Source organism: Anticarsia gemmatalis, chromosome 9 (genome assembly GCF_050436995.1).
Source record: "Anticarsia gemmatalis isolate Benzon Research Colony breed Stoneville strain chromosome 9, ilAntGemm2 primary, whole genome shotgun sequence".
In the NCBI taxonomy this organism is placed as follows: domain Eukaryota; kingdom Metazoa; phylum Arthropoda; class Insecta; order Lepidoptera; family Erebidae; genus Anticarsia; species Anticarsia gemmatalis.
Window position 1 is genome coordinate 8,506,942 of NC_134753.1, and position 13,334 is coordinate 8,520,275.

General features: G+C 33.8%; 2 protein-coding genes across 6 annotated transcripts in view; one reads left to right on the plus strand and one right to left on the minus strand.

The window, feature by feature from the left end:
* LOC142975783 (putative glutamate receptor) overlaps window positions 1-1,601 on the plus strand; it is a 22,480-nt gene extending 20,879 nt beyond the window's left edge. For all 4 annotated transcript variants that reach the window (XM_076118853.1, XM_076118854.1, XM_076118855.1 and 1 more), the window contains exons 10-11: window positions 237-403; window positions 1,064-1,601. In XM_076118853.1, coding sequence (XP_075974968.1) covers window positions 237-403; window positions 1,064-1,155 — 259 coding nt within the window. In that variant the 3' untranslated portion in view covers window positions 1,156-1,601. The remainder of the gene's footprint in view (window positions 1-236; window positions 404-1,063) is intronic.
* Window positions 1,602-2,394: 793 nt separating this feature from the next.
* Window positions 2,395-12,718, minus strand: LOC142975786 (acyl-CoA Delta-9 desaturase). Of its 2 annotated transcripts, none has more exons than XM_076118862.1 (7): window positions 12,561-12,718; window positions 6,584-6,767; window positions 6,024-6,154; window positions 5,138-5,343; window positions 4,703-4,888; window positions 2,968-3,074; window positions 2,395-2,683 (listed from the first exon to the last, which is right to left on the minus strand). In XM_076118862.1, the coding sequence occupies exons 1-7, from the start codon at window positions 12,633-12,635 to the stop codon at window positions 2,487-2,489; spliced, it is 1,086 nt and encodes a 361-aa protein (XP_075974977.1). In that variant the 5' UTR covers window positions 12,636-12,718; the 3' UTR covers window positions 2,395-2,486. The 2 variants fall into 2 exon arrangements, with proteins under 2 accessions (XP_075974977.1, XP_075974978.1); XM_076118863.1 differs by lacking the exon at window positions 12,561-12,718 and adding an exon at window positions 8,744-9,062.
* Window positions 12,719-13,334: the final 616 nt, after the last annotated feature.

Below are 13,334 nucleotides of genomic sequence, written 5' to 3' on the forward strand. Positions count from 1 at the left end.
TTTCGTTGCCATACTCCTCCGAAACGGCTTGACGAATCTCATGAAATTTTGTAAGCATATTGACTAGGTCTGAGAATCGGCCAACATCTATTTTTCATACACCTAAGTGACACAATTTTTTTTAAAATGGCAAAGCAACGTTTTCCGAGTCAGCTAGTAAATTATAAAATAGACGTATATAATTAAATTATGTTATTGATAGAATTTGGTATGTTATTTTAAGCTGTTTGCGGCAGTCTGTTGCAGTTGCGCAGTGGTGGTGCCCTGGCCAGGTTAGAAGCAGCCTTGGTCCCTGACATGCCTCAATGCGCCCCGCCGCCAGGGTTTGCCTCTGCCCGAGCTACTGACGTTCGCTCTGCACTGATCTTACTCACCGTTGGTCTCATATCCTCTCTCATATTAGGTACGTACTAGAAACAGTAGTTAAAGTTTCAAGTTCAAGCAAATTACCCTATTCAATTATACCGGTAGTTTGCCGGAAGTATCTTTAGTTAAGAAATGAAAACTAGCAAAAAAATCTTCAGATATAAGAAATTATATATGCTGATGAAAAGTTAAGTCATAAAACACAAGGCACCTTGTTTACAGCCAATTAACTCGTTAACTCTATCGTAACTCCTTAATTTTGTATAATAAGTTCACGGTGCAAAATATGTACAAGAATTTTTATCGTCGCCATGATTGAAGTCGGATGGCAGGCTTTTTGACCCTTTATTTAACCTTTTTTAACTTTCGATCTAGTTCTTAATGTCAGGGTTTCCGTAAGGGCAGTTGACAGGTCGACCATCTGCTGTCTCGCGTCATATTCGAATTTCTCGAAATTGAATGTGGTAAAGCATCACAAGGTGATCCACGCGATATGGTATGGAACCGGCTTCGAGCTCGCCTTGTTTGATTACTAACAATAAATTGGTCGGGTCAAGGTTAGGTGCGAAGTGCCCTTTAACATCACCAAATTCGATTTAAGGGTCCACTTTTTTTTGAAAATAAAATTATTCTGGTTTTACTAATTAGGCCTTACTAAACCTTTTTATTGATATGTACGCAATTAATGCCATTTCAGGTGTTGGAGAGTATTGCTGGAAAAATCGTCAGAAATTGAAATCTTTATTAAAGACATGTTACGGCCGGCTGATACATTTAATTATGCAATAAATAAATTATATTGTTAGAGCACATACAAATTAAATGTATCTGTAGTTAACTTACACATAGTTTGAAGCGTCAACACATATAAGTTTAATTTCGCTTACGGCCTAGTTCTAACATTTCCGTGGAAGTTGCCGTTCATTACTTGTTTGTATGACGAGTTATTCGGTAGGTCTGATAGATTACATCATAAAATTGATTTATGGGTGTTATGAGCTATCTCTTCTAGACGTACCTTATTTGAGAACCGTATTTGCGAAACAATTTAGGTAAAGGTCCGTTGTGCGTGAACATGATAGCATTATTCGTATATGTATTGCATTTCACGGTCTTGAAACATGAACTTCAATGCTTTTGTACTTAGTGGGCGTAAAAATTATGACAAACTAAATTACAATGACATCAGCGGTAGCATGAATGCAGGTATTATAATAATTATATTATATAATTATTGTACCTCTATTACTAGTCCTATCTGGTAATCAATTGCATTGATACCACGATACAGGCAACGCCTAGTGTGGCTATCATTGTTCTCAAAAACATTGTAAACTTGGACAGAAATAAATATTTTTATCTTTTATCTTTTTTTTATTTATTCTCGAAAAGTATCTCACAAATAAAGTGTTCACAAAATATCTTCTCATAAAAACGAGTCCTGATTAGCCGACCATCGTGACTCACCAAACAAGTTATGATATAATTATTAGATAGTGGCTATTTAGCAAACTTTTTTACATACACCGGGTGTCGAATTCCGAACGAGTTGTTACGTATGACACACTTGGTAGCATTACGTTCTAAGTCGGTTTCATTTAGTTCAGAGCTTTTAATTTCCTTCTTGTCTATCACAGATTGAGGGTAATCTGTCTGGCAAAGTTAGATCAACTATGTATACTTAAGTAACCGTTGTTATATAATCAGCTGGTGTTTCATAAATAAATATATGCAAAACCTGTTAGTAGATGAGATAGATATTTATATGAGAAACCTAGGCGTGATTGGATTCGTCTACGTTTATGTATGGCACCTAGAAATGAAGGTGCCATGCCAGTGATGTCATGAATATCTAAATTGGACATTTATTCGTGAATATGTATTTGAACGTGTAAATTGCAAGTATTTTCAAATATGTAGTGATCCAACACATTCCTATAAGGTGGAATTTACAAGGAACTTTAATTAAATAGTTTCGTCAAAACCTAGAGATGTTTTCGTAGTATGTAGTAGTTTGCACGTACGTGATTCACGTTAATAGTATTAAAGTATTTATTTATATTAATATAAAATACATTGTATTAACAAAACAAAGCAACTAAAATATATGACAACAAATGTTATCCTCGATGGAGGTAGTGTTCTTCAGACAGTTGCTGATTCTTGACAGCAGCGTCTAAGCACGTTTTCAAGTCCTTATTAGTCTTGGCAGCTAGAGCCAATGCCTTTTGTATGGTGGTTGTTTCTACGGTGCGCAAGTTAGTAGCGAGCCCTAGAGCCGCCCACACTCGGATAAACGCAGAGGAACATCCACAATCTGTAAAAAATGATACATGGCCAGTACTTTAGAGGTCGTCATACTTTATTTGTAAAATAATATATTAAATGTTATTGACATGTTTGTCAATGTTATTTTAATTAGAATGTGTACTCTTCGTGTTAGGATTAGCTTGCTATTTAGCATGGAAGCAATCTGGCAATATCATAGATATTTAATAGTGAAAAATGAATAAACTATTCTAAAATTCATATGGGGATTTTTTTTTATCTTAGCTTTCTCTAGAATTGCTTTTGGCAAATATAGTAAAGAAGTGAGCTCACCATATGTTCCGTACTCTCCTGACTTGTAATCGTATGGCACTAGGTAATGGTAGTGAGGCCAGAAGGTTTTCGTGATTATGAAAACAGTGTTGGAGTCAGGTGGAGATCTGTAGAAAAAAAAAAATTAATTGATTACATTATGTTCTTGATAGACCTTAGATATCCTAGTAGATAGGTCGCAGATACCGGACACAAGAATAAAAAAAATATATCCAGCTACTAGCACCGCGAGTCCAGTTCATTCTGATTCCATGCGCTGGAATCGTCAATAGAGAGATATTTACTTTTTAAAGGACATTATGCTCTTTATGTGTCTTCCCTAATCCGTGTTACAGATTTAAATGTAGTTAAACAACAGTTATCATACCAATAGAAACCAGTTATCAACGTATTAACCCAACTATCAATCTGTTTGTTTCAAATGAGTGGGTCAATTGCATATTAGCTTGAATCATTACTGACCAATTACGTATTAAATTTATTTCGTATATTCGACTAATATCGAATTATGTTAATCACCTTTTATGTCCTACCTAACGAAATAAATAAAAATAGCACACAACGTAGTATAAAAAATACTAATAATATATGCTTAACCTTTATTGTAAGTCAACCAAACTTAAAGGTAATAAAAAAATAGACCTGCAGGTTATTAAAGTGCGTAACGAATACATTTTTAGGTCGTTGAACTCAATATGATCTTAGTTCCCTCTCCCATTCCCGGAGGAGACCCTTGCCCAGCAGTGGAACATAATGGATTAAATTTATTTTTATTATTTCTTTTTTTACAGTGTTATATTTGGTATTCTTCAATACTTTTGCATTTCTGAATGTGGTTAGTCGAAAAACAATTAATTGCGTTAACTATACCTATTATTGATGCTTTCAAAACATCCAGTCTAAATGCGATTAAGGAAGATAATGATTAATTACAAACTCGTTACAATGTAGAGCAAATATTACCGTGGGTAATGCAATATTGCGGATTTTAACAATAATTGCGCTTAATTTAGTCTCTATGATTAACACATATCCAATGTTTTATCCTCAATTGATTTCCTAAAATAGAAGGTGTTACATCATATTTGTCTCGCACTGTTGCATACATCCAAAATAAGATGCTTTTTACAAACGGATGCCTAATATATACAGAGTGTTTACTAATTTGTGTGTCGAATAAATTTAATTTATAAAATCCTCAATAACTCGATTGATAGGCACTCGCTGTAACGTATGTAGAAATGTATTTTAAGACTTTTCATTTCAATTTAATTTTAAGTTTGATCCTTATGATGATATTTTGTCTTGTAGATTGACACACTCTGTATAGTATTTATACGTAAGTCTAGGCTGTCAATATATTTTAATAATTTATACCTATTTAAGATTTTTATTATTTGCCTCAGACTAAAAACCCCGCATTTTTTCCATAATTCTATAATTATGTTTGTGAGAGACCGATAAATATTTTGAAACAGAATACTCGTTTATTGTTGTGCAATGTCCCAATTATTACAGACGTAGTTGTATAGTATAAGTGTAGGAGTCTATTTATTCGCCTGTTATTATTATCAATTCAAGATTATATTGGAGTTTTTCAAGCTTAAGGTTTCCTAACCAGGTAGTAGTTTTTCGAAGAAACATGAACAAGATACTCATAATTACATTCATAATGCCATTTCGTGTATGTGTTCTTACCGTTTTCTACGAGAATCTTAATCTAGCAAGCACTTACTTCTCTCCGGGCCTCAGTCCCCACACACAGATAGCGCTGTCTATGAGCCATGAAGCGTGTAGTACGATCAAGTAACGCAGGAATCCAATGACGAACACCGAGCTTAGAACTGAATCATCCCAGTACTCGAGCGGCGCATTTAGAGGCAGTAATGCGAACAGGATCCCATATAGCACCCAGTATAATCTGAAATGGAAATTAGTTCAGTAATTGGAAGATGTATTAGAAACCTTTGAGTTTTGAGAATACTGTCAACTTGTTAATCAAGGGTTTAAGAAGCCAGCCCTTAGTATTATGAACACTAAGAAAACGTTTACAAATAAAATACTAAAATTAAATGAGAAGAATGAACTCTTCCAACACAAATATTTTTTTATTTAAAGGTATTTCGACATTTTTAGGCCAGTAATAAGACTTGCAGTATAAACAACTTACTTTTTCTGAACCATGACAACGGTATCTTTCTCGATATCAGACATGTCAATGGAATTCTTTAATTTCTCTTGATGTGGACTCAGCTTGCGGAGGCGAGTCACGAAGTGTGAGTACAGGAAGCCTCTGTTGTAATCGAAGGGGTCGTTATCTGTGGCGAAGTGGGCATGGTGTAGCCTGTGGTATTGTACCCAGTCGTATATCGGTCCCTGGGAACAAAAGCGGGAAAGTGAATAAAGTACGTAATGTATGCGTATGTAATTAATTTTAGATATAAGTTTTTGTATCGGTGTTTTTAACTTCTTATAGATATAAAGATTGTACACAATTATAAAAATAATAAACCTTCAACATACGATTAATTTACAATTATTTGCTATGATGAACTTAGCGGTCAAACCAATAATGCCTTGCTAACATGTAATAGATACTGTACGTGATTTTGATTGGCCAACTATTTTATCTAGATCACTCTCATTTATTGTTTCCGGTACAATCTTTATTTCATTATTTTATGAACAGACAATTATTTTATAAACTAGCTGACCCGCGCAACTTCGCTTGCGTCGCATAAGAGAGAATAGGTCAAAATTTTCCCCGTTTTTTAACATTTTTTACTGTTACTCTGCTCCTATTAGTTGCAGCGTGATGATATATAGCCTATAGCCTTTCTCGATAAATGGACTATCTAACACTGAAAAAAAAAAATTCAAATCGGACCAGTAGTTCCTGAGATTAGCGCGTTCAAATAAACAAACTCTTCAGGTTTATAATATTAGTATAGATTACTAGTAGTTCCTGAGATTAGCGCGTTCAAACAAACAAACAAACTCTTCAGCTTTATAATATTAGTATACTATAGATAATGGTAAATTTGCATGCTACTTACAACCCCAGCTAATGTTTGAAACAGCATCAACGTGATTCGTAGTCCGGTGCTAGCCTGATATGCTTGATGTGCCCATAAGCGATGCGCACCGGTCGTCATACCCAATATTGCCACTGATGTTAGGGTAATAACTAAAACATGGATAACATTATTAACTATAGAACTTATTATGTACAGCAGATTCAGTGAAGTTTAATTAAAAATTACAATGACCGAATCGCGATTAGGGTTCTAGAAGGAAAAGGATGACGAAAGTAGGCTATGACAAAGCGATATTCTAAATAAGGTTACGAAAAAGTTTTCTTTACATTATTGAGTTCGTGTGATGAAAGAAATCTAGCTAATAGTATGTATGAACTTGCAATAAAATCTCTGTGGCATCAACAATCACAAATGAGTACACGGTTCATTAGGTTTCTTTCAGTGAGCTCGTGAGGTACCCAAATATCGAGCTTAAATGTGTAGAGAAAAGATTTTATTACAAGTTCATACATACTATAATGCGAAAAGATTTTTTCCCCGACCTAATAATACTGGAGATATTTTCAACGTAAACTTACATAATATAAAGGTGAGCAGTTTAACTTCGAAGAATAGCAGCCATATTCCGTACAGGGAAAGCAGATGTATGTGAATGAAGAACAGTACAGCCGGCCAGTTGGCTTCACGGCTCTTGCTGAGTGTAGGCTCTTCCTTCGCAGAAGAGGCCTCCGAAATGTCGACCATCTTTGTGCCGTTGCCGTTCTGGAAAACAACGACTTGCCATCAAATGATTGTCAATATGATACATTAATTAAATGATACATATTATCCACTAGCTGACCCGCGCAATTTCGCTTGCGTCACCGAAGAGAGAATGGGTCATAATGTTCCCCGTTTTTGTTACATTTTTCGTTGCTACTCCGCTCCTAATGGCCGTAGCGTGATGTTAAATTAGCCTATAGCCTTCCTCGATTATTTTTCAAATCGGACTAGTAGTTCCTGAGATTAGCACGTTCAAACGAACAAACAAACTCTTTAGCTTTATAATATTTGTATAGATTATCCGTATCAGGTATTTAAGATGAAATCTAGTCTACGTCAAATTTATGGCCACTATTCAGTACATTGCCACTTTGACGTATCATGTTATTCACTATTATCTAAGGGAAAGAACAATGTACAGCATAATGGCTTTCAAATAGTAGTCAACTGAGATAGCCCCCTAGATATTATTTAATTTTATTATGTCACTAAATAGTAACTCGGTCCATACAAGTATTCATTTTATATGAATGCGTAACAGATCGTTACATAATTGTGAATTGAATTTTGAATACCAGTAGTTATGTATTTTTGAGAAGTCAATCTTGTTAGAAAGGGGACTAATCATTAGGTAATTGTAATTAGCTTGCTCTTGCGATAATTCTAAGTTACATTCAATCGAGTTCAATGTATCTAACCTAAATGGTTCGCTAAATTTTAATAAATAAATAAATAGTCATTTATTTATCAAAAATGTTGCAGAATTATAGAATTATTAATAAGTATTTATTTATTTAAGTCTGTTAATTGTTTCTTATTCAAATTAAATAAGAAAACTGTACCCTATTGGCAATTAATTTGTTTTAAAATAACGATTGAAATATTGCCTCAATTAGTTAAAGTACCTATACAGCAATGTTATAGTAATGTTTCTCTTTTTCTGTGTACAGAAAAAATAACCTTACGATAACCATAATAATATAGTTTTTTTACGAAGCCTCTCTTATTTTTAATAATAAATCGTGGTCTACAGGTAGTCTTAATTTTTTCGTAACAAACATCAACAGATATTTTTAACTAACTTTTGTTTTTTATTTAACATCGGTAGGTCATTGAATAGCCCGAGCTTCAAAAATCGCTGACATGGTTTGCTTCTTATCTATACTAATATTATAAAGCTGAAGGGTTTGTTTGTTTGTTTGTTTGATTGTTTGGCCATCAGGAGCGGAGTAGCAATGAAAAATGTTACAAAAACGGGGAAAATTATGACCCATTTTCTCTTATGTGACGCAAGCGAAGTTGCGCGGGTCAGCTAGTAATTTATAAGAGGCCCATTTGGACTTAGCTCGAGTTAAACCAGGTTAACCTTACGAATTCTACACTAAAACCCTTTCTAGAGATCTTTGTATTTTCGAAAACCGTATGAATATCTGTTCAGTATTTTTAAGTCTATTGCAGACAGACAGGCAGTCATGCGGCGAGGGGACTTTGTTAACATTTTATAATAATTTGTAGTAATAAGGATCAAAAATACAAAATAAATACCTACTTTAGATTTATACTATGTACTTATAACATGATATTACGCAAGACGTGAAATGGTTTCAGCATTAAATTTGTCTTTAAATAAAACTATTGTTTGATATAAACCTGAGATGTCTATTGTCTATGACAATTCTTAAAAAAAATCCTACCACTCTTGAGGGTTTTAGCATTGTAAACTACATAAGTCAGCAGATACTGTATTTTTATACAAAGTACGCCACACATTAGCGAACAGAGTCAGTATTTTAGAAAATTAGGTCCAAATAAGATAAGTTTATTTCTTTCCGCTCCCCAATTAATCTGGAAAAACCTAACATCTAAGAAAGTGTAAGTGCGAGAAATGTGCTCAATACAGCTGTCCTGTGCGGCCCTTACAATTATAAGTTTAGTAAGCTATTGTAAAAACGTAATAAATTGAAGATATTGGATACCTTGTAACTCGGGAGAGCTTTGTACGATCCATTGGTTCCATTTTTTATTAACTTAGCTGATGTCATCTTCTGTCACCAGTAATGTAAGTTATTGCACTGATCACTAAATAATAGAAGGGCCCAGGGGCTATCGTAAGAAGCCGCCTATTCCTTAAAGTCCTAGACGTGTCTCCTTTGTACTGCACACACAGTCGTTTGACCACAATACTTTCACACGCGAAATATTCATTAATATTTATATTATTTTTGTATCGGAGCTAAATACTGCAACGACCTCTCGCTAGACTAGTCTTGTTGATATTGCACTGATCGGAAGGTTCTTTATTAAATCAAGACTAATCTGCTGCATGTTATCTAATACACTAAAGTTAAATACAATTCAGGTCAAATACAACGATGCTCAGAGTGCCTGTTGCTTTGTGTATTGCACGTTATAGCTTGAGAGTCACGAGCATGTAATATCGTATAAGTTACAAGGCGAATCTGAGGATGTCTACGACCTATCGAAATGTACTGTATTTGTACAGTCTTTTGATTATTTAATCCTCAGATTATAAATGATTTACTATAACCAAATTATGGCATGTAATGGTAATAGTATTGTTACTCAACTAAAGTTTTAAATTTAATTATTGAAATAGTTGATTTCCTACATATCAATAAGTAGTAAGTTAAGTCGTAATATAACAATTTTCACATAAACATATTTTCCTTTTCGATTCATTAAAAAAGTTGCATACTTGCCGCATTAATTTAAACAATTTACATAGTAATTAACAATTAAAACAGTTATTTACTGAAAAAACACTAAACCTAAAGGTTACCTACCTATACATTTTTGGTGATTGTGTAAAATTATAATAAAACTTCGTACATTTGAAAAACAGTGACTGGCGATCCATTCGTGTTGGATTTTAATTTTAAATGACTTTTTGGAAAGTTCACACTTTTATTAGCATACAATACATTTTTCTAACCTGTCGACCCGTATATCGACAGTCAGTCTTTGTATTCCTTCAACAGCAATCTTAACGTATCAGCGCCTATAAATATATATTTTGTAAATTAATGTACACTTTATAAATATTTAGGGGTAATCTAATATATAAAATTCTCGCGTCACAGTTTTCGTTACCATACTCCTCCGTAACGGCTTGGCCGATCATGAAATTTTGTGAGCATATTGAGTAGGTCTGAGAATCGGCCAACATCTATATTTTATACCCCTAAGTGACACTTTTTTTTATATGGCAGAACAACGTCTGCCGGGTCAGCTAGTTTTATATAAATTTTATAATGTAGGAAGGAACTGGTGATCGACGAATTTGTACGACAAGATTAAGCAACTTTGGCGAGGTCAAGTCCTAGATCTTTATCCGTTTACATAAAGTTACGTTTCTATTTTACATCTCTGTAGGAGAGCACGTCAACACGATCTTTTTCACTTCAACGGCAATACAAGTCGTTATGTGCAGTCGGTGTTTATAATACTGACAACGCCTGATTTAAAATAATAGAATATGTATAGCGCAATAACAAAGTTCAAACGCATTATAATCCCGGTTTTTTTATTACGACCGTTTGTAATTTAAATTGCAATAAAAATTATATTCATTATTAATGAAGTTATTTTTCATCTGCATAATTCTATTGCAGATCGCTGCTAGCTCCTATTTTATGTGATCACGCACTCTTTTCTTTTACAGAAGAAGTCTTCTTCACTTTACGTAAAAATAATATTCGATGTAATCCGCATAATCTAAGTATTTAAAAGCTTAAATAAGAAAGAGAAGAACATAATATAATATATTTCAGGCAGGTATGTATTACGCAGCTATGTAGAGACCATGTTATTGATTGTCTGTGTATATCATTATGACGTAGCTATATCATCAATATACGTCACATAATGAACCTTGAAATAAAATTCCTTTCCCCATGGTCCATGAAAGTAAAAAAATACAAATTGAGTACCGTAGATCAGGGTGACTTTAGGAAAATTTGGGATTATCATGGTATCGTAAATATTGAAATAACTGAAGAACGCTCGATAAGATTAATGTAGTGACAAAATCAATTATTCGTTACTTGGCATAGGTCACGCTTAAGTACTCCTACAAGTCTCACCCCCGGTTTCTGAGAAACATTTAACGGTAGTTTATTTATTAAATATCGTCAAAACTCATATCAAAAATAACGCTATTGAATAGATAAACTACCGCTAAATGTACTCAGAAACCGGGGGTTAGTGCTCTAGATCGTAGTTAATAATTGTGAGATACTTTAGGAAAGACGTGCAGGCGCGACGCTTAGGGCTACTGTGCTTCAAATGTCAATGTTTTATGATGCAATAAATGTACATAATGTCTATATAATATATGTCGAATTTGTAAATCGGTCAACTGGGTGCCCTCTGCACTGTGTCTACATTCTTGTTGACTGCACGTGTGTACAATTTGTGTTCAAGACATGTGGCAACACCTATTGTAAACACCACTTTGAATTAAATTGTACGATTGAAAATCGTACGAGTGACTTTAAACAGTCAACCATTTGTTTAAATTCTTAAGTAACCCACTCTTACAGCCACGCGGTTCCGCAATACGATTTATAAACATAGAATCCGTTTTAACCTCAAAATTATAGTTGAAGAGTATTTTCCAGAAGTGTGCGGGGTAGTGATCAAAGTCGAATTTATTATAATTACTTAACAAATGTTTAGAAAACTGTTTCTATTAAATACTGAAACTATACGCGAAGAGAGAACGCGGGATGATTCTGAAGACTTAGTTTCACGCCATATCCGTAGAGTACTGGGTATCGATACGGTTATCCACATAGAAAGATATAGTTTGACCTATCGGAGTATCAAAGAAAGTACCAACATATTATAGTACCAGTTTATATGATAACCGTTATTTTTAGAAATTCAATTCCATTGTGTTTATCTCTTAAAAACTGCCTTTGAAAAGTTACTAAAGTTAATTACCAGGGACTAAACTAAATCTGTTTAAGTCTGCTCTAATCTAACCCGATTGAGGGAATGGAAATAACTTAAAACAAAAACTGATACTTCTACCAAAATATTAATTGATTGATCCGAGATTTGTCCTTTTAGTCATTTCTCATATCTGAACATGTGAACGCGTTTTATTTACTTATTCTGAAAAATACTGACGTTCGTATCGCGGTAGAGTTTACAAACTTTAATAAAATTCGTGAAAGTTCAGTTATTTCGGGATTAAGCTGTATTTATGTTCTTAATATTTAATAACAGAACAATTTCGTCGACAACTCAGATTGAGTTTAGTAATATAATATTCAACATCGTTGTTTGCAGTGCATTCGCGCGTTGTCATCGCGTTTCAGCAAATTGTTTGCGTACAATAAGCGCTAACCCGCTAATGTTATGTTGCACCGCGTACGTCACTGCACTTATAAAATACTGAATATTGAAGAATAAGGCCCACGTTGGAATATATAGAAATGTACAATATTCGGTTTTATACGTGTAAACTAATCAGTTTAGTTTAATAAACCTTTAAATGTTAAATACTTACTTTCGATACTAGTAATGATATAGGTACATAATATTATGTAAGTACCTACTTCTAGAATGATACTAGAAAGGTATATTCATTAATTCAAAAATAATGTTTTTAAATAATTGTAGGTATACGTATTTATATATTAACAGCAGAAAGAGAAAAACTAAAACTATACACTCAAAAATCCGTACAATTTGTAATCACATTTCTGAATAAGTACGATTAAGTTAAATGAAACGGTTTAGAAATGTGTAAAGGAATTAGCTTACCTTGCGGACAGGCACTCGTATACAATGAACACTACACAGTGACAAGGCACAACAGCTACTCACATCATTATACATTCACGAGACATACGTTAAGTGACGTTTTTAATTACGAACAATACCTATAGTTTTACAAATACTATCGTTTATGAATAACTAAACGGAATTCCTTTCGATCAGACCAAATAAATTTACTAACGTAAGTAGTTTCCTACTTTTTACTAAGTAAAGCGTTTCTGTGAAATGTTCTAGATGTATCGAATTTCAGAAAAGTTTGTTTTATCAGCATATAATCAATGAATTCTTAGTCAGCGGGATGAGAGTGCGACGATTAGCAGTATTGTAAAAATCTATAACCTTACTACAATATCATTGGACCTCGATACGCAATATTCCGCAATAATATATTATTCTTCAGCAAGTAGTAGCGAATATTCAATATTCCCAGGCAAGACCACTACATGGTAAGGTTCACTTCAAAAAGATGTTCATTGTTCGCCCTTCGAACTTATAGACTTATACATTATTAAACCTCACTTCTGTAAGCATTTCTGTTTAATTGAAAATAATGATAGTCTTTGCCACTAACGCTATATACTGTTAAGGCAATAGTGAGAGACTTAGGCAACACACCAACCATCAACAAAAGAATTAGGTTTTTAAATAGCTTTGACATAGTTGTTGCCTCGAAGTCAAACCACTTTCTTATGCACGAGTGGAGTCAGTTCTATCGACCAGCAACGTGTCAAAATGTTCTTAACATGCATTGCAGCAGGT